The 20607-nt window shown below is 56.5% G+C and overlaps 2 protein-coding genes across 4 annotated transcripts in view; one reads left to right on the forward strand and one right to left on the reverse strand.

Moving 5' to 3' along the window:
- Positions 1-7097, forward strand: part of ATP2A1 (ATPase sarcoplasmic/endoplasmic reticulum Ca2+ transporting 1) — a 16500-nt gene extending 9403 nt beyond the window's left edge. Inside the window, exons 8-20 of one of the 2 annotated variants that reach the window (XM_037813558.1) lie at positions 21-123; positions 326-457; positions 2176-2301; positions 2429-2647; positions 4290-4625; positions 4759-4979; positions 5075-5277; positions 5450-5535; positions 5619-5752; positions 5856-5973; positions 6055-6172; positions 6413-6458; positions 6828-7097. In XM_037813558.1, coding sequence (XP_037669486.1) covers positions 21-123; positions 326-457; positions 2176-2301; positions 2429-2647; positions 4290-4625; positions 4759-4979; positions 5075-5277; positions 5450-5535; positions 5619-5752; positions 5856-5973; positions 6055-6172; positions 6413-6417 — 1801 coding nt within the window. In that variant the 3' untranslated portion in view covers positions 6418-6458; positions 6828-7097. The remainder of the gene's footprint in view (positions 1-20; positions 124-325; positions 458-2175; positions 2302-2428; positions 2648-4289; positions 4626-4758; positions 4980-5074; positions 5278-5449; positions 5536-5618; positions 5753-5855; positions 5974-6054; positions 6173-6412; positions 6459-6827) is intronic. The other variant, XM_037813559.1, reaches the window with a different exon arrangement.
- Positions 7054-17506, reverse strand: RABEP2 (rabaptin, RAB GTPase binding effector protein 2). 2 transcript variants are annotated; one of them, XM_037813570.1, is made up of 13 exons: positions 17072-17506; positions 16378-16587; positions 14095-14252; positions 12371-12481; positions 11933-12283; positions 10916-11011; positions 10726-10824; positions 9787-9942; positions 8808-8985; positions 8683-8694; positions 8537-8592; positions 8156-8272; positions 7054-7731 (listed from the first exon to the last, which is right to left on the reverse strand). In XM_037813570.1, the coding sequence occupies exons 1-13, from the start codon at positions 17127-17129 to the stop codon at positions 7630-7632; spliced, it is 1704 nt and encodes a 567-aa protein (XP_037669498.1). In that variant the 5' UTR covers positions 17130-17506; the 3' UTR covers positions 7054-7629. The 2 variants fall into 2 exon arrangements, with proteins under 2 accessions (XP_037669498.1, XP_037669497.1); XM_037813569.1 differs by having other exon boundaries at positions 7054-8272.
- Between the last annotated feature and the right edge of the window lie 3101 nt (positions 17507-20607).

Consider the following 20607-nt stretch of genomic DNA (forward strand, 5'->3'; position numbering starts at 1 on the left):
CCTCCCCACCCTGCCGCCAGCTTGAAGAATGATAAGCCAGTCCGGTCGGGGCAGTATGATGGGCTGGTGGAGTTGGCCACCATTTGTGCCCTCTGCAATGACTCCTCCTTGGACTTCAATGAGGTAACCCCCCACCGCCTGCAGCCCCTGCTCCCCTCCCATGGCCTCAGAGCCCAGGCCTCCATGACCGCCCGGGAGGAAGGGGCCCCAGGAAGGAGGTCCGCCGTCCCACATCCTCTGCCCGGGGTGGAAGGTGGGAGGACAGGTGGGAGCAGGGCCGAGGCGCCCGGGACACCCACCTCCTGTCCCTCCTCTGCCCTCTCAGGCCAGAGGCGTCTATGAGAAGGTGGGCGAGGCCACCGAAACAGCGCTCACTACCCTGGTGGAGAAAATGAACGTGTTCAACACCGACGTCAGGAACCTCTCGAAGGTAGAGAGGGCCAACGCCTGCAACACGGTGAGTGTGCGGACCCCCACCCACGGGAGACCCTTCCTGGCCCCAACTCGCACAGACCAGGAGCCCGGGGACCTTGGGAGGCAGGGCAGGGCCTGGTGCCCCGGGCTGGGACCTCCCTAAGCAGCACAGGTGGACGGTCCCTCCCTCAGGGACTTTGAGTGGCATCTGCAGCCCCTTAGAGTTAGACGGCTCTTTCCGCTGCTTTGCTGCCCCGTCCCGTGGTGAATTTCAAGATCACTTCCCCCTGTGGTGTCCCTGGCTGAAATGGACAGAGCTGGACACAGAATCCACAAGCAAGCTGTCCTGGAGCAACCCTGATTTAAGCTCTTATCACTTGGTTTCTAGAAGTACACTTATTTTCAGCAGATCTCAAGGCCTTGGGTTAGGACTGGGAAAGTGTGGTCACTGCACTTGCAGGGAAAAGATGAGACAGGACGGATGAAGCGGCCTCATGGCCAGACAAGTCCAGTTCTGTCGCCCCAATTCTGTTGCTCTCTGGCTTAGTCCGTTCTAGTAATATTTACTGAACCCTCTCGGTTGAGTTCTTCTGGGATGTCAGGTCCCCCCTAGCCCTCTTTCCTTTTCTCCTTATATGCAGGATGCTCATCTGCTGCTTTATTTAACATTTAAAAAAATGAAAACAACCCAAGTGCTTATTGATAGAGGATTTTTAAAAATTAAAGAAATGCCATTCATTAACTACTATTACAGACAAGAGTGCAAATATAGATTTATTGACGTGGAGAAATATCTATGATATATTTGGTGGGAAAAGGCTCTCATTCATTTTTTTTTTTAACGTTTATTGTGGTAACATAGATGACATAAAATTTCCCATATTGGTGGTGATGGTGGCACATTGTGAATGTACTTAACAGCACTGAGATATATATCTGAATGTGGTTAAAAGGGGAAATGTTAAGTTGTTTATATGGTAATAGAATAAAAACTTTTTAAGAATACACTATACAAACAGTGAACTCTAAGTTAAACCATGGGCTAGAATTGACAGTACAATTATAAAAATGTGCTTTCATCAATTGTAACAAATGTTCCACACCAATGCAGGGTGTTAATAATAGGGTGGTAGATGGGAAGCCTATAATTTATGCATGATTGTTCTGTTCACTGACAACTTCTCTAATTATAGAAAATTTTTTTCCCATTTCCACCACTTTCACATTACAATTCAGTGGTATCAGTTACATTCCCAGTGTGTGTAACCATCTCTGTCATTTTGTGGAAGCTTATTACTGTGTGTTAGCTCTAGGCCTGTGCTATTCAGCTACACTTGTGGTTGTTTAAACTTAAATTAATTAAATTAAAGTGAAAATTCAGTTCTTCAGTTGCACTAGCCACGTATCAAGTGCTCAGCAGCCATTGCTCCATCGCAGTGGGTTGGACAGGGCAGATTATCAAACATTTCCATCATGGCAAGTTCCACTGGACAGTGCCACACTAGGCCGTCCTCTCTGTTGTCCTTTAAACTGGACCCTGTAAGCACGGTGGCAGCACTAGCCTTGGAATTCTCCCCATTTGTATTATCAACTCCAGACTTAGCTTTAGTCTCAGACTCAGCTTGGGGTCTACTCTGACCTACAGATCCTTTTTGACTATATTTTAAGGGATCTGGGACTCTTCCCTTCCAATACAGCGTCTTGACTCTTTTCTCACCCATCTCATGTCTGGTCTCTCCCTCCCTGTGTCCTCTCTCCCAGGTGATCCGCCAGCTAATGAAGAAGGAATTCACCTTGGAGTTCTCCCGAGACAGAAAGTCCATGTCTGTTTATTGCTCCCCAGCCAAGTCATCCCGGGCTGCTGTGGGCAACAAGATGTTTGTTAAGGTCAGAAAGCAGCCCGTGCCTTAGGCCTGCCTCTTAGTCCTAATCCTGAATACCCCTCCTATCCCAGACCCTCTCACTATGCCCTGGAAGCAGGCAATGGTCTCCAAATGCTGTTCCCGTGTTCTAGGGTGCCCCTGAGGGGGTCATCGACCGCTGTAACTACGTGCGAGTTGGCACCACTCGGGTGCCAATGACCGGGCCAGTGAAGGACAAGATCCTGTCCGTGATCAAGGAGTGGGGCACTGGCCGGGACACCCTACGCTGCCTGGCCCTGGCCACCCGGGACACGCCCCCCAGGCGAGAGGAGATGATCCTGGAGGACTCTGGCAAGTTTGTGGAGTACGAGGTGAGCAGACGGAAGCTTCCTGTTGTCCCAGCGTTGGTGAGGCGTGAGATTTCCCGTGGCCTGCCTCACCCCCCACCACCCAGTCACGCTGACCTTTCGTCTTTATGGGCATAGAATCGCAGGGCATTAGAGCTGGTAAGAACCTTCTGGCCCACCCGGGGCTCCCTTTTTGGGATCCTTGGGGTGATGCACGACGGGGCGTTTTAATCACCAGGCATGCTGTCGGTTTTGGCTGGCGATTTCCAGAACGAGATATTCTCGATGCAAGAGGTAGTTAGTGCACTGATGTGCATTCTGGCACAGGCACCTTATCTTGCAGCGGCTGCCACTCTGCCTAGTACCAAAGTCCACCCCCTTCATTTTCTAGACGGGAGGCAGTGGCCCAGCAGGCCTGAAGTTGTAGACTAAGTAGGTTGGGTGGCACTGCTGAAAGCAGTGGCCACTGCCCTAGCTTCCAGCTCACGGGCCTCTCAATGAAAGATACAAGTCTGGGCACCCACGGCGAGCCTGGCACCACCAGGGGCTGCAGTGCCCAGATGAACAAGAAGCATCACTGCCCCTGAGCTCCCGAGGCCCCCGGCGGAGGCTTGGACGGAGCTCAGGCGCTGCCCCGGGGGGCTGGCCTCTCTCTCTCTCTTTTTTTTTTTAATTAAATTCAGTTTTATTGAAATACATTCACACACCATACAATCATCCATGGTATACAATCCATTGTCCACAGTATGATAACATAGTTATGCGTTCATCACCACAATCTATCTCTGAACATTTTCCTTACATCAGAAAGAACCAGAACAAGAATAAAAAATAAAAGTGAAAAAAGAACACCCAAATCATCCCCCCATCCCACCCCACTTGTCCTTTAGTTTTTATCCCCATTTTTCTACTCATCCATACACTAGATAAAGGGGGTGTGATCCACAAGGTCTTCACAATCACACTGTCACCCCTTGTAATCTATATTATTATATAATTGTCTTCAGGAGTCCAGGCTGCTGGGTTGGAGTTTGGTAGTTTCAGGTATTTACTTCTAGCTATTCCAATACATTAAAACCTAAGAGGTGTTATCTATATAGTGCTTAAGAATGTCCACCAGAGTGACCTCTCGACTCCATTTGAAATCTCTCAGCCACTGAAACTATTTCGTCTCATTTTGCATCCCCCTTTTGGTCAAGAAGATACTCTCAGTCCCACGATGCTGGGTCCACATTCATCCCTGGGAGTCATACTCTGCGTTGCCAGGGAGATTTACACCCCTGGGAGTCGGGTCCCATGTAGGGGGAAGGGCAGCGAGTTCACCTGTCGAGATGGCTCAGTTAGAGAGAGAGAGGGCCACATCTGAGCAACAAAGGGGTACTCAGGGGGGTCTCTTAGGCACAATTATATGCAAGTTTAGACTCCCCTTTGTGGTAATGAGCTTCATAAGGGCAAGTCCCATGATCGAGGGCTCAGCACATCAAACCGCCAGTCCCAATGTTTGTGACAACATCAACACCAGTCCAGGTGAGGGTGTCCAACACATCCACACCTTCCCCCAGATCCTCAAGGGGCTGGCCTCCCTTGCCTCTTCCCCCTTGCTTCCTTCCTGGCTCATGACCCGCGTCCCTCTGTGACACTGATGGTCCCTCCCCTGGCTCCCCAGGTGGACCTGACATTTGTGGGCGTGGTGGGGATGTTGGACCCGCCACGCAAGGAGGTCATGGGCTCCATCCAGCTGTGCCGTGACGCCGGCATCCGGGTCATCATGATCACAGGGGACAACAAGGGCACGGCCATCGCCATCTGCCGGCGAATCGGCATCTTTGAGGAGGATGAGGAGGTGGCCGACCGAGCCTACACGGGCCGGGAGTTTGATGACCTGCCCCTGGCCGAGCAGCGGGATGCCTGCCGTCGTGCCTGCTGCTTTGCCCGCGTGGAGCCCTCCCATAAGTCAAAGATTGTGGAGTATCTGCAGTCCTTCGATGAGATCACAGCCATGGTGAGGGCCCCCGGGGGGCCGTCCAGGCCTGGGGCACGCATGGTGTCCTGGAGAGAGGAGCCTCTGGGGAGTCGGGTCCAGGCAGGCGGTGGAGGGGCGCAGGCCCTGAGCCCCTGCCTCCGTCTCCCCTCAGACAGGTGACGGCGTTAACGATGCCCCGGCCCTGAAGAAGGCCGAGATCGGCATCGCCATGGGGTCGGGCACCGCTGTGGCCAAGACCGCCTCTGAGATGGTGCTGGCCGATGACAACTTCTCCACCATTGTGGCGGCCGTGGAGGAGGGCCGCGCCATCTACAACAACATGAAGCAGTTCATCCGCTACCTCATCTCCTCCAACGTGGGCGAGGTGGTCTGGTGAGCTGAGCCTGGGAGGGGAGGACCAGGGCTGGGTGGGCGAGGGCCGCAGGGTCGGGAGGCAGGATAGGGTCCGAGCGCCTCATTCCCGGCAGCATCTTCCTGACGGCCGCCTTGGGGCTGCCCGAGGCCCTGATCCCTGTGCAGCTGCTGTGGGTGAACCTGGTGACCGACGGGCTCCCGGCCACAGCCCTGGGCTTCAACCCCCCCGACCTGGACATCATGGACCGGCCTCCCCGGACCCCCAAGGAGCCCCTCATCAGCGGCTGGCTCTTCTTCCGCTACATGGCGATTGGAGGTGAGCAGGGGGGCCCTGACCCCTACCCCACCATCCTCCCCAACCCTTGGGACTGAGCCCCTCTCTGGGACACCAGCTGCCCCATGGGTCCTCTTCCTCCACCACGTGAGGCCTCTGGCATCCCCCCATCTCTGAGCCCTCACCCCCGGCTCCCATTCCCTCTCTCTCACAGGCTACGTGGGTGCAGCCACGGTGGGTGCAGCTGCCTGGTGGTTCCTGTATGCGGAGGACGGGCCTCAGGTCACCTATAGCCAGCTGGTAGGGGGGCACCGAGCATGGTGGGTGCTGGGTGGGCCGGCCTGGAGGCTGCCGGGGACCTCATCTCCCGCCCTTCCTGGCAGACCCACTTCATGAAGTGCAACGAGGACAACCCAGACTTTGAGGGTGTGGACTGTGAGGTCTTCGAGGCCCCAGAGCCCATGACCATGGCCTTGTCCGTGCTGGTCACCATTGAGATGTGCAATGCTCTCAACAGGTGGGCCTGACACCCTCTCCCGGGGCCCTGCCCCACCCACCGGCGCCTCCTCCTCCTCCTCACTCCCCTCACTTCTTTCCTCTCCCACCCCCGCCCCGCACAGCCTGTCTGAGAACCAGTCTCTGCTGCGGATGCCGCCCTGGGTGAACATCTGGCTGGTGGGCTCCATCGGCCTCTCCATGTCCCTCCATTTCCTCATCCTCTATGTCGACCCCCTGCCGGTGAGCCCCCCCAGAAGTCCGTGGCACCAGGAAGGAGGGGACCCCTCCTCCTCCCTGCTCACTGCCTTTGCCCCACCCCAGATGATCTTCAAACTCCGGGCCCTGGACTGGAACCAGTGGTTCATGGTCCTCAAGATCTCATTTCCCGTTATCTTGCTTGACGAATGCCTCAAGTTCGTTGCTCGGAACTATCTGGAGGGTAAGCTGCGCTCCCTCCTTGGAGCCTCTGAGCCCAGCCCCTTCCCTCCATGCTGGCCCTCTTCTTTTCCAGGTGGGCCTGTGGCCTGCTCACCTCCCTTCCTACCGCATCTACCCCCCAGGCCGACACATTCTCCACAGCACCCCCAGACCCCACACCCCTGGCCCACCAAGCCAGTCTCCCCACCTTTCCGCCCCCGTTCCTGGCTAACGGCTGTCTCTCTGTCCTCTCTGGTCATAGGATAACCCGTTTCCCCCTCCTCCATCTCTTTGAATCCGTGTCACAGGTATCCCACCCACCCCCTGCCCCGCCTTGCCCTTGCCCTCAGCTGCTGTGTCCGCCACCTGCCCTTCCCGCCCCAGGTCACCTGCGCTTGCGGCTCCACCTGGGGCCACTGCCACCGCCGCGCTGCCCCCTGGGCTTCTCCTGCCCTGGCCGGGGCCTCTGGCCACCACTGGCTGCTGCGCTGGCTGGACGCTGCGTCTGTTCTTGGGGGCTGTGGGGGTGGGGAGGGGTGGGAGCCTGGGGACGCAGGTGAGCAGGGGGAGGATGGGGGAGCCTCCAGGTGAGTATGCAAGCGAGGGGAACTTCAACGGGCTTTTTTTCTCCTATCCACCCCCGCCACCTGCTTCATCCTTTCCCTTTCCCTTTCCAGATCCAGAAGATGAAAGAAGGAAGTAACCTTCTTCCCCACCCTGATAGAGCGATGCGTCTTCTTCAGCCCGAGCTGTGGCACAGAACCCCATCCCCGGCCCCTCAACTGCCCTCTACATGTTTCTGTTTATAAACACAACGTCCCCTTCACTTCCCCTTCCCTCTTACCTTTGTAAAACCTCCCCACTTCCTGACCTCGTGGGGCTTGCAGGGACAAGGCGAATGACTGATCTGAGCTGCTTATTTATTGAAAATAAATGACAGAAAAGTCCGGCCTCGCCTCTGTGCACATCCTGGGGCCTGGGTCGGGCCCACGTGGACAAGCGTCTTAGTGTCATGCAGTCCAGTAAGCAGCTGCCTGTCCCTGGGTGGGCGAGTGTGAGAGGGACAAGCTGACACTGCCCGGAGGCTTGGGGCTGTGCCTCGGGGAGGGGGACAGGCTGTAGCGGACATGGGCTGCTGGTTTGGCTGGGGGGGCGGGGATTAAGTCATCAGAAGGGCTAGGGCCCAGGAGGCAGCCTGATGGTCAGTTGGAGAGCACAGGGCTGAGCCTGCACTTTTGCTACTGGGAGGGGTTGGGACCCTCACCCAGGTATCATCCCTGAGAGCAGAAGGCCCAGCCACCCTTGGGAGAAGTGCTGGAAGGAGAGGGCAGTGGTGCCACCTCGGCCCCAGGCCTGGGGAGGGCGAAGACCCCATCCTGAGGGCCCCAGAGCCCAGGCCTTGTGGTTCTGGAGTGGAGGAAGGCAGTCTTCCCCGGGTTGGGTGGGATTGGGAGAGGGATGAGCTGGTGCCCCGGCCCCTCAGGTGTCTGTGATGTCCCTGACGTCTCTAAGAGGCGCCTCATCCATGATGCTGCGCACCTGCTCCAGAGTCTCTGCCTGGCGGATCCGTTCCAGGCGCACCTGTAGGGATGGGCGAGGGGGGCAGAGGGCCCTGGGTGGGGCTGGGTGGCCTCTCCCCCACCTGCCTGCCCACCAAGGGGCAAGGGCCTGGCAGCACGTCCTCAGGGGCCACCTCATCTCCCAGCCCCCAGGAAAATCAGGGTCCAGGAGAAACGGATCCTAAGACTGCAGCCTGAGGAAATCAGCAAGGCGCTGCTCACTGGTGCAGCCCCTGTAACAAAGCCACAGCACGGTCACGCGCCAGGCCCTGTGCTTAGAACACATGGGGCTGGCTAGATGGGCATGGAAGATGTGTGTTTCAGAGCATCAGCTCGGGGGAAGGTTCATACCAGCCCCAGAAGGAGAACTGGGGGCACTGTCCTGGGAAGACCCGGGACGAGCCCCTAGAGTCAGGGCAGCCTGGCAGGGAAGGGACGGGCCATACCTGCAGGGCCTGGGACAGACGTACGAAATCCCTCTGCACCTGCTCGCTGGTCTCCAGCTCAGCCTGCAGCCGCAGCGCCTTTGCCCTCTGCTCTGAGAGGAGGTCCGTGAGCTGTGCCTGCGGGGACAGGATGCTGAGCTGGGGCTTCGGCTCAGCCGCCGGCTGGATGGGAGGGTGCAGGGCCAGACGAGGAGGATGTCTGGGTGTAGCAGTCCCCCAGCCCCACACCACCACTCTGGCTTCCTTTGCTGGGTCCGAGGCTGGCAGCTGCTTCAGTGCCTCTTGCTGCCCAGCCTGAGGGGAATGTGAGGGGCAAGAGGGGCTGCTTGAGGTCTTCTTCCCTCTGCCTCCCCTACCCCGTCACCCTAGGCTGGCCCTCACCTTGCTCGGTTCCTGCTGGATCCGCTCCATCTCAGTCCTCAGGCTACACAGGGAGGCTGGGAGGTCAGGCACAGGATGGAATGTCAGACGCACACCCTCTCCCCTCCCCTCCCGCCCTCCCGTCCTGGGCTGCAGCGGATACTCACCCTCTAACACCTCTGTGGGGAAAGAAAGGGAAGACAACAGTCAAGGTGGGGCCTGGTCAAGGCAAGGTCTTGCACTGATCGCCCTTTCTGCCCCCAGGTGACCCACGCCCATCCCCCTCCCTCACCTGTCTCCTCCCGCTGCACCCTCAGCTGCCCCTCCAGGCTAGCCCTGGCCGCGGTCTCCTCCTCCAGCGCCTCCCGCAGCGTCACGATCTCGATCCGCAGTCGCTCGGCCTCGTGCTCCCGCGCCTGCTGCCCAGCCCGTGCCTCCTGCCAGGTGCGGCGCACCAGCTGCTGCAGCTCCTGGAAGGCATGACGTCACCTGGGCGGGGCGGCCGGCAGGGGAGGGAGGGGAGGGCAGGGCAGGGGAGGAGGGGGCCGGGAGGAGGGAAATGTAACTCTGGGAGGAGGGGAGCAGGGGGAGGAGGCCGCCAAGGCTGCCCAGACAAGGTGCTGCGTGAAAGTTCCAGAAGCCGACCTACAGCAAGATACGCTTTCATAAAGCTTGAAAACAACAGAAGGCCAGCACTCTGCGGTGGAGGCCTGCGCGTCTGCGTAATAAAACCATTCCAAGAAAGTGCAAGGGAGTGATAGACAAGCACGTTCAGGACCACGGAGAGAGCGCCAAGGAACGTGGGGGTGCCCAGGAGGAGGTGGAGGTTCCAGGTCTCAGGCTGGGGGAGGACTCCCAAGTGCTCTTTATATTTTTAATAAATTAAGTTATGAGTGAAACGTGTTATGAATAAAGCAAATTAAAAGAAGGCTGTGTACAGGTCAATGACAACCACTTGTTACGAACCAAAGATTTTACGACGTGGATCTGATGTCACTTAACTCTAACAGACAGATGGACCAAGTTATGCTTCCTTTGTACCAAGTACCCTGTTAACTCGTCTTCTTTTCATGCCAATGCTGGGAAGGGGGCACGGTCTCATTTTACAGATGAGGAAGCCGAGCCGTGGTGTAAAGGAGGGAGTTGGCTGTGGCGGTGCAGCCCTGGGCTGTGAGCCGGCCCCGCAGTCCCAGGCCAGTGCTCTGCTGGACATGGAGAGGGAGGGCCGGCGGGGTGGTCCTCCAGGCTCTCGACTCCCATGCCCCCCTTACCGGCACTGAGCTGGGCAGCGCCTCTTCCTCGCCCTTGTCCTGCTCCAGGCTGCGGGACACTGAAGGCTGAGGCTGCTCTGCCCGGAGTCCCTGGTTTTCCTCATTCAGCCGCTTCACCTCATGGCTCAGGCATTTGTGGGAGGCAGCAAGCTCTGCCTGGAGATGGCGACAAAGCGGGCAGGGTGTCTCCCATCCCCTGTGAGGTCAGACCCTGAACCCCCCCAGACACTGACACCCAGGAAGCCCATGCCTTCCTTAGCTGCGGGAAAGCAGGAAGCATCCTTTCCTAAGAGTTTTCGGTACCAAGCACTTTCTACACCCTATGCCACTGACTCAGAGGTTGCTTTCTGACAGCTCAGGCCACATCTGGCGCTTGATTTGTTGCAAATAGATTTTTTTTTTAAAGCTTTAAATTAGTTGCCAACCTTAAAAATCAAGAGACATCACACAAATATCCAGATTTCTGGCTTCTCTTGAGAACCCAGAAAATCTGACGGCATTGGGCCTGCCTTCCGTGTGGCACAGCCGGCAGGCCAGGGAGCAGAGCCCCCTTGGGATAAGACCCATCCCACCCCTCCTGCCTCACGCTGGGCCCTCGTCAATCACCTCTATCGCCTGCCTGGTCTTGGTAAGCATTTGATTTCGCAATCCCTGCAATGAATCCTCACCACTCCGCACACTGGGGCTCTTTAACACTTGCAGATGGCAATGCTGAGGCTATGAGTTTGTGGGATTAGCTGACGATCACACAGCCTGTAAGTGTGGAAGCTTCTGGAACTTCCCAAGACCCGCTCTGGTCACCATCCTGAGCTGCCCTTGAAACCCTTTTTCCCATTCCAGGGCAACAACAGCAGGTTGAGCCCACAGTGGCTGCCCTCTCCCATCCGTGATTCCCGGTAGACTCCGCTCCCTCCCACCCCAGCTCCCCCTGGCCCTCACCATTTGCAGCTGAACCCGCTCCTGCGCCTGGCTCACGGTCCCCTGCAGGGTCCGCAGCAGCTGCTCCGAGTTCTGGACCTGGGCCAGCAGCACCTGCACCTGTGGGAAGGAGGTGGGTGAGGTCAGGGTGGACCCCCAGGAGGAGGCGAGCAGCAGGAGGAGGTGCCTGCAGAGGAGGCTGGGGACCCACCTGCTTGGCACAGTCCTCATTGCTCCGCCTCAGGCCTTCTTGCAGCTCGTCCCGCTCACGGCTGACACTTTCCAGATCCTTCTGCAGCTGCCGCCCCTGCCACAGAGCCTTGACCTCAGTCTCCGCCTTCCCTGGGCCTCCCGCCCCACACCTCTTACCCCTTTGGGCAGCGCCGTCCCCTACAGTCCCTTAGGCCACCGGCCTGGGAAGCACTGCTGGCTCTTCTGCCTTCACTCCCCACGCCCAACCCATCAGCAAGGACTGCCCGTTCTTCCTGGTGCACTCCAAATCCATCCACCTCTCCCCATCTCTGCCGTTCCCCTTGCCCCCAGGCACTATCTTCCCCTAACCTATGCCAAGCACTTCCCAACTGGTTTCCCAGCTTCCCCTGTTGCCCCCACCATCCCTAGTCCATTCCCACACAGCAGCCCGAGTGACCTTTTAAAAGCCTAAAGCAGAGCAGGCCTGTCCCTGGCTGGAACCCTCTGGAGGCTTCCCTTGGCCAAACTGCAGACACACAGCAAGCCTGTGGGGCCCGGCCACACGTGGGTCCTGCCTTCCTTTCTGATCTCTTCTCTCCTCTCCCCCTCGCTCACTGTCCTCCCAGCTCGTGGCCTTCCTGTTACACAGATGCCACAGTCTAGCCATCCTCAGGGCCTTGGAGCTTGCAGCCCTCTCTGCCCCTGGTCTTCAAACAGTGCCACTCTCATCGTTTGGGTCCCAGCTCCATCCCTAGCCCAGGGATCTCCCTGCACTGCCAACCTCACTCCCACGACCTCCTGCTGCTTTCATCTGAGCCTCGTCATGGGGTGACCATGACACCATGGGGTGATGCTTCTCCAGCAGGTGTATGCCCAACTCCCTTCATGAGGAGGAAGCTCCAAGAGGGTGGGGAGTTTCGCTCCTCACTGTGGAACCCCAGCTCTGGCTCAGGGCCCGGACACAGCGGGTGCTTGGCCAACACTTAGGGACGGGGACAGATGCACGCACGCAGGCCCCTCTGCCCAGTGCACTCACCTCCGTCTGCAGCTGTTCCCACTGGGTGTCTGAGACGAGCTGGTACCCGGGAGGGGGCAGGTAGATCCCCTCGGGAACCAGGGTGCCCGTGGACACCAGGGAGGCTGTCTCTTCCTGCTCAGGGCTCAGGGCCTGGCGGCTCCGGGGCAGGGAGGCACTGTTACCGGCCCCACCGCCCAGGGCGAAGGAGGAGATGGAGGCGCTGTCGTCGCAGTTGCGGGCGAAGGCCTCGGCCGCGGCACCCGCGTCTCCGCTCAGCTCCTCCAGAGGCTCCAGCGGGGGAGACGGGTCCCGGGACAGGGGCAGCAACTCCGTGGAGCCATGCAGGGAAGGGGGGTGCCGGGGACGTCTCTAGGGAGAGGGGGCAGGGAAGAGACTGGGGGGCCGGGGTGCTGCGGCGCCCCGTCTTCCCTCAGTGCCCCCCGGCCGCCCCCTCACCTGGATCTCTTGTATCAGCTCCTCCGCCCTCAGCAGCTTTGCCTTCAGCTCCTCGATTTCCTGCTCCATGGGCAGCACGATCTCCCGCAGCTTCTCGGAGTCCTCATGGGCCTGTGGGTGGTGCACGGTGGGTGCTGGGCCCTTTAGGTCTGTGCCGGCTCCTCTGACCCACCCAAGAAGGCGCTGTCCCCATCTCAGAGATAAGAAAAAAGAGGTTCTGAGAGCCCCCTCGGTAAAGGTGCAAAGGTCACGACCAGCTCCCAGTTGCCCGCGGGCTCACCGCACTCTTCTTTCCCAACATCCATTTGCCCTTTCTTCTTTGGTCATGGAACCTGGCATGTTTAGTTGGGCCCACAGCCTAAATTCTAGAATGCCAACCACACCTCTCAGTTCTCCCCTGCAGCTAGATGTGGTCAACTGACTTGAGTTCGAGCTAACGGGATGGAAGCAGATGTGCCGTGTGTCACTTCCAGGGCAAGTCTTACAGGGACCGGGGGTGTCTGTCTTTCCTGCTCCTCCTCCTTGCTGGCTGGGAACGTGGGCCCTGGAGCTGCTACCCTGGACCAGGAGGCAGTGTGCTACCTGGGGCAAAACAGCAAGTCACCGGGGCTGTCCCTCCTCCTGCTGCTGCCAGGTTGGTGAGAATAGCCCTGCCGCCCACCCTGCTGAAGGGTGGAATCTGCCAGTCCTTCCTGCCTCCAGCCTTTCTCAGTTCATGCCACTTTTGCCTCTTGAATCACTCTCAATCCTGAGCTCAAACAAGCTCAGTTTAACCCTCCAAATCTCTTATGTGAACAGCTGCAAGGGCAGGGTAAGCTGGCGTGGCCCCAACAAAACCTGAGATCCTGCAGGAAGCCCTGGAATACGCACTCCGCAGATGTTCACTCTGCGGTGGAAGGACAGCTGGCTGACCCCAGACCCGGGTGAAGCAGAGCCCTCTCCTTCACCACCCAGGGGGGCTGCTCCAGGAAACACTCTGGAGCCGCAGCCTCTGCCAGGAAGCTGTGGGCCATGATGCCTTCCTTTCTTGGGCTCCTGTCTTTCTAACCAGGCAACTGACTCCATCTTCCCGAGCCTCAGTGTCCTCAAGCGTAAAATGAGGCATTAATAAGCAGCTACCTCACAGGGCTGCTGCAAGGATCAAAAGGGATGAAGCTGTGGACTCACTTTGGAAGACGAAAAGTGGGAGAATTATGTGTTTGCTATTATTGTTAAGAACAAGAACAGTGATGATGATGGTGATGATGATGGTGGTGGTGATGATAAAAGAGGCGATATAGCACAGAGATTAACAACAAAAACTTTAGAACCAAACAGCCTAGATTTAAATCCCAATGCTGCTCCTTTCTAGCTGCATCACCCACAGAGAATTCCTGAACTTACCTAGTCCTCCCTTTATTCGTCTGTTAAATGGGCCTAACGGACCTACCTCACAGGGTGAAAGATGGGGGCGATGAGTCTAAGAACTTAGAGGTATCCCCATGTGTTAGTTCTCTTCCCTCTTCACCTCTTCCTATAATTTGGGGGGACCTGCCCTAGGTTGTCCCACTGGTAAGTGGCAAGCCAGGGTCCTTCCCAGTATAGAGCTAAGCACTCAACAATATTTGGCAGCTCCACGCGGCACCCAGAATCATCACCGGGTGCCCTGCCCCTTTGGCTGCCTCAACATCTTTCCAAATCCCAGGGGCTGGGTGGGGGGCTGCAGAGGCCATCCTCGCCCCAACCTTTTCCATCTGCTTCTCCAAGGAGTCCAAGGGGTGAGCCCGGGACAGCAGCTGCTTCAGCCGGCCCAGCTCCCGCTCCTTCTCCTCGCAGTCCTGCTGCTGCTGCTGCCGCTCCTGCCTCAGAGTGGCAATCTGGGCTTCGTAGCTGCTGATGGAGTCTGGCGGGGCAGGAAGGGCAGGGGAGAGGCAGGGTCAACGCGCTGGCCCCACGGGTGGGCGAATAGGGGTTCTCGATGCAGTGGCTCTCTCTGAGAGGCAATTTGCCCTGGTGGGTAAGACAGAGAGTCGGTTTGAACCCCGACTCTGCTGCTCAGTTGCCGTGGGACCTGGGGAATCTGGACATCTGTGTCCTCAGTTGCAACACGGGGATCCTAATGATAACCTCCCAGGGTTGCTAAAGGATTACATGAGATGACCTACTATAGATGTTCAGCCCTCTTCCTGGTACAACCCACATTATCATGATATGGCATCTGTTCCTATGAATATGCACTGATAACAATCAATGTTTACCAACATTAATAAATATTCACTATGGACCAGAATCTGAGCTGGGCTCTGGAAACAAGACATTAATCAAACCCAAACCTTGCCACTAGGAGACCACAGTGCAATGGGAAAGGTGCCATGGAACAGGGAGGATGCATCCTGAGAAGGGCTGTTTGAGAGGACCTTCCCTGAGCTGGTGGGCCCCTTAGGAAGTAGCCCCTCCCTCTGCTTGCCTGGCCAGGAGGAGATGATCCTGCCAGATGGGGAAGGAGAGAAGGGGCCACTGTGAGCAAAGGCTCAGGGGTGGGAAGGTGGCTGGTGTGTCTGGGCTACGGTGTGCATGGTGGATGAGCCAGAGAGAGGTACACAGGGACAGACGCTGGAAAGCGTGGAGAGGGTGGCAGTAGACGGTTCATAAGGCCTTGACGCCACACCAAGGAGTTTCGAATTTATCCCGCAGGTCGGTGAGAGGTGGAGGTGATGCTGGGTGTAACAGGGAGAACTTTTATTTTGATAGAACATGATCATTTTTTATTTGCACAGTTATTTATTTATCTTAACATGTACTAACATTAGGAGTAAAGATTCTGCCGCCAGACTGCCTGGGTGCAAATCTTCTGCTGCTTTCTAGCTGTGTGACCATGGGCAAGTCACCTAACTTCTCTGGGCCTCAGAGCCTCCTCTGTAAAAATGGAAATGAACAGTAGTTCCTACCTCATGGTATGTTATGAAGATGATATCCTCATGAAGTGTTTAGCACAGTGCCAGTATATAGTACGCACTCAATCAATGTTAGCTATTATAGTTATTTAGGGTGACCCTGCTTTATCTTATATAGTGGTGATACAAAGTTTCCTTTAAAATAAATTTATACAAGTGTTAAAAAGTGGATCTACTCAAAGAACCAATCTTAAAATAGCAAGGTAAGGCACACAAGGATAGGCCCACACTGCACACAGGTGGATACCCAGGCATCCCAGGTGGGATGTGGAGGCCTGGAATATGGGAAACATAGTCCGAGAAGTTTGGAGCCAGGAGGGGTTTAGAGAAAGGGAAATGACATGGTGGGATGGAGATTTTGGAAAGTTGACTCTGGAAGCCAACATCAAGGCCAGGCTAGAGAAGGAGACCTGTAGGAGGGCTGGGGCAACAGTCTGGGGGTGAGGTGATGAGGGCCCACTACAGTGGCAGCAGAGGCAGAAGGGTGGGGACAGATAGGAAGGCCATTTCAAGATCCTGGCCTCTGACTAAAGGAGGAGGAGGAAACAGGAAAAGAAGCTGGGGGTCTGGGGTCAGGGGAGCTGGTGCATCCCAAGTACAGTGGATGTGAAGTAGAAAGAGGAGCTGAGTGTTTGGGGGGCAGAGGGGATAACAGATGGAGGAGAGCTTGGGGAAGGAAGGAAATCAGAGGCTCAGACCCACGGAGCTGGTCCCAGGGCTGTCTGCAGACCAGAGCGCCAGACTAAAATGCATCTGGTTCAGAGAACTGAGAAGTTTCCTGCAGATCTTCAGGGTTGATCACTCATCCATGAGAGACAAGAAAAGGCTGAAGCTGGGTGGTAAACTCAGCTGTGACCGACACAGCTGTCGCTGGCACAAGCAGGAAGTGTCTCTACGCAAAGTAGAAAAGGGCACCCAAACCTCTGGGCCAAAGGGACTGCCCTGTGCTGGACAGCTCGGCCAACCTACCCCACAGCTTCTCTGTGCCCCCAGGAAAATGTGCTGAACACTTTCTTAACACATGCTCCCCACCATGGGGCTGATGGGGGGAGTCCGGGGGAAGTCCCATCTCACCTTTTAGGATGGTCTGCAAGGAGGCCACCTCTTCTTGGCACTGCCGCCGTACAGCAGCCACGGCCTCTGCCTTGGTGCTCTCGCTCACCTCCGCCACAGCCTTCATGGTCTCCATTTCTGCCAGGGCACCTGCCAGCTCTGCCTGCAGCCGGCCCAGCTCCCCAGACGGGGCCTCAGCCTTTGTCTCCTCCGGGAGCTGGATGTCCAGCGCTGTGGGGGACAGGGCTCAGCTTCTTCTTTCATCACTTCCCGGATTCCCTATACCCCAGGCCACCAATCCACACCTCCTGCAAACTGGGGCTACCTCCCCAGTACCTACCTCTTCACCTGGCCCCGCCCCACTCACCTGGCCCCGCCCCTTCTCCACGGGCTCCGCCTTGTGTTGCCTACAGCCCCGCCTCTTCCTGTTCCTCAGTTCACCCAATCCCTTCTTTTCTCCTAGTTTGGCCCCACCCTTCTATCGGCCCCGCCCCCTCGGTGGGCCCCACCTCTCACCTGCCAGCTGCCCTGCTTCTTGAATGGTAAGGCCACGCCCCCTCCTCCAGAGGCTCCAGGCCCCGCCTCCCCCTTTTCCGGCAGCGTGGCCCCGCCCCTTTCTCCAATCTCCCCTCACCACCCCCCATCCGCCGGCGGCGGACTCGGCCCCGCCTCCAGCTCCACCGCCCCCCGCGTGCACGGACGCGCTCTCACGTACCTGCTCCCGGCCGCCGCCGGCCGTCCTCACCCGCGGCCACCGAGGCAGCTGCCGCCATGGCCTCAGCGCAAACGGCGGATTCCCGCACTCCTGGTGACGGCGCTCCCGGCTTCCGGGTCCTCTCGGCTGTTTCCGGATCCGCTCGGCTGTTTCCGGATCGGCCTCGGGCAGAGGCCGGAGGTGGAGGGGGAATGCCGAGTCTCGGCCGAAGATTCTCGAGTCGACACGCGGCCCTGCCCACATCTCCGCCTTCCTAGGAAGGCTCTTTGTGAAGGACGCCAGCCCTTCAAGCCCCGAGAAGTTCCATTGGGAAAAGCCTTCCCTGGTGCCTCCGCTTGACCTTGGGAGCGCCTCCGGGACGCCTGCGGGCCTCAGCCGGCGGAGAGGGAGGCTCGCTCTCTCCTCGGAGTCCCGGGAGCCAGCCCTTTGGTCGGCCCCGGCCGGTCCTTCCGCCAGAGCCGGGCTCACATTACAGAGATTTGTGGCCCGGCCCTCCCCGCGCCTCCGCCTGTGTGTCCCTCGGGGCAGGGCTGGGTCGGCTTCCTTTTTCTGGGCGCCTCCGAGTCCCCGCGTCGCTGTCCACCCAGTCGTAGAAATCAGAAACTTCCACTTCCCCACCGCTCCCCCTCTCCCTAATGCCTGTCACATCCAGCCTCACGGCCACCGCCCTACGTCAGGCCCCCTCCGACAGCCCACCTTGAACGGGGACAGGCAACTCAAATTTAAGTCCAGAAGTGTTGATTCCCCTCCCCCCAAACCTGCTCCTCCCTAAGTAAGGGACGCCGCAGGAACCTGGAAGTCATCCTTGGTCTTTCCTTTCCTCCTCCAGGCCTGTATGCTCTACCTCCAGTGTACTCCAGTATTTCCAGAATGTGCCCCATTTTCTCAATCCCGGTGCCGACACCCAGTCCCAGTCCCCCCCATCTCCTCCTGACCGTCTACAGGGCCTCCTCTAACTGTTCTCCCTCTTCGCCCCCTCAGTTCATGTTTCTCACGGCAGCTGGAGTGATCTTTGTAAAACAGAGCACAGTGTGTCTCATCCCTGCTTAAAACCTGCCAGTTAATCCAATTTGAAAATGGGCAAAGGACACTAACAGACATTTTACTGACATCACAGATGGCAAATAAGCACAAGAAAAGATGTTCAACATCATTAGCCATTAGGGAAATGCAAATTAAAACCACAGTGAGATATCCCTACAAACGTATCAAAACAGTTAAAATAAAAAATGGTGATAACACCAAATGCTAGTGAGAATGCAGATTAATGATTTTTCGTACATTGCTAAGGGGAAGGTGAAATGGGACAGCAACTCTGGAAAAGAATATGGCAGTTTCTTAAAAACTAAATGTGTGCTTGCTTACTTGAACAAACGAAGCTTTTCTCTGCCTCAGGTTTTAGCTTAAATACCACCCATTGAAACCTCTGACCACCATGTCTGAAGTAGCAGCCTCCATCACCCTTCCACCACATCAGAGCACTTCTCACCATCTGGAAGAATTATGTATTTGTTAACCTGCTTATTACCTGTCCCCATTTATCACCACTTCCTCTCCCAAACTAGAACAAAGCTCTGTGAGATCAGGAGCCTTGTCTTTCTCATCACCTGCTGTTTCCCCAGCACCACACAGTACCCAGTACATAGGAGGCGCTAAATAAATATTTGGTGGATGAACAAATGAACAAACATTTTCCTTACTGTCTCCCTGACCTCCCTTCCTCCAATCCATCCTCCACACTGCAGCCAGAGGAGCTTGGAAAATGCCTATCTGGCCAAGTCAGCTCCTGGCTTATAAACCCCCAATGGCTTCCTCTGGCCCTCAAGATAAAATTCAGACCCCCTGTGTGTGTAGCAGGATTTCTGGGGAAGAGGGCGAAATAATGACTAGAAGTAAGACTCTAGTCAGTTTGGCAAGGGTCTTAATGCCAGCTTTCAGACTTGGATTTTCGCTGGCAGGCCCTGGGAGACATGGAAGGCTGTTGAGCAGGGAGGGCACGAGAAGTTCTCTCCCGGTGGTGTGTAGGTGGGAAGTGAAAAAGATGGGGGCAGGAAGCCCAGGAAGAAGGGTAGTAGAATGGTTCTGATTGTAATGGGAAGGATCCAAAGGAAGAAGAAAGTTGATTCTAGTAATATTTAGGTTATGAAATGGACTAGCCTTGGTGACTGAATACATGTGGGGATAGAGAAAAGAAAGCATTCTCTCACTTTTCCTAACTTCCTTCTTTCCTTTATTTAACATTTATTGTGCACCTACTAGATATCAATAAACAGGACAGTCAAGATCCGTTTTCTCGCAAAATGAACATTCTGGTGCAAGAGGCAGAGAAAAGGCTAACAAATAAGCAAGGATAACTTGAGATTGGGGCAAGTGCTGGGAAGAAAATAAAAAGGTGACGGTGAGATCAAAAGTTACGGGGGAGGGGAGGGGTGAGGGGGAGGCCCTTCCGGAGCTGACCTGAGTGATGGAAAGGAGCCGCCCCCCTGAAGAGCTTGGTGGGGAGGGGTCCAGCAAGAAGAACAGCATGTGCAAAGGTCCTGAGGGTGGGAAAGTGCTTGAGGATGGTGAGCAAGGAGGAGAGTGGCGAGGGATGAGGTAGAAAACACAGGCAGGGGCCATGGTTCGGAGGTTTTATTTCAGGTAGGATGAAAACGCCGTGAAATGTTTTAAGCGGGGAACTGACATGCTCCAGCAAGAAGGCTGGTGACGGGGACACATGTGGCAGCAGGGGATCTAATGAAGGGGATCAGAGGGAGTTTGGTGAATGAAAGGCAGATGGGGGTCCTGCCACCTTAACGTCTCTGTCCCCCAATGCCCCACTCTTCCCCCTCCCAGCCACAAACCCGGTCAAAGGGAAGTGGGGGGGCCCTGCCACCTGGAGGGCCCCTTGGGGTTTGCCCAGAGCAAACAGGAAGCCACAGCCCAGTGAGACAGGCCTGGGAATCAGCAACCCAGAAAGGGGGTCCCTTGGGTCCCTGGACTCTCCCTCAGAGCCTATAGCAGCGAAAGACACAGAGACGCACACATAGACCATGGGAGAGAGAAGACAGGGAGGGAAGGGGAAGAAGGGGTGAGCAGAGGAACAGATTTAGGAAATCAGGACTCCTGGGTTCTAGCGTTCACTGTACCACAGCTCAATATGTGACTTTGGGCAATGCCCTGCCCTTTTTGGGTCTCAATGTCCCCATTTCTAAATGGGTTCCTTCCTTAACTGATGCAGGGGCTTCCTGGGGAAGAACCGGGAGAAAACAGGGCATTTACTCATCAGTCATTTCTAAGGACGGCTGCCAAGGAGCTACAGAGGCTCCTGTCTGACCCCCATGACTGCCAAGTCCCCTCCCAGATTTCTGTGTGTTGATCGATTCATCCTCAGAACAATGGACGGGGAAGGTTCTCTTAACATCACCCCAAATTCATAGGGAAGGACACTTGCCCATGGTTTTGAACCCAGGCAGTCTGGCTCGAACCTGTGCTCTTAGCACTTACCTTGCTTGGCACTGGATTAAAAATGTTATACATCTGTTTGATGTTCATGA

This window comes from Choloepus didactylus, chromosome 21 (assembly GCF_015220235.1).
Source record: "Choloepus didactylus isolate mChoDid1 chromosome 21, mChoDid1.pri, whole genome shotgun sequence".
Classification (NCBI taxonomy): Eukaryota; Metazoa; Chordata; class Mammalia; order Pilosa; family Megalonychidae; genus Choloepus; species Choloepus didactylus.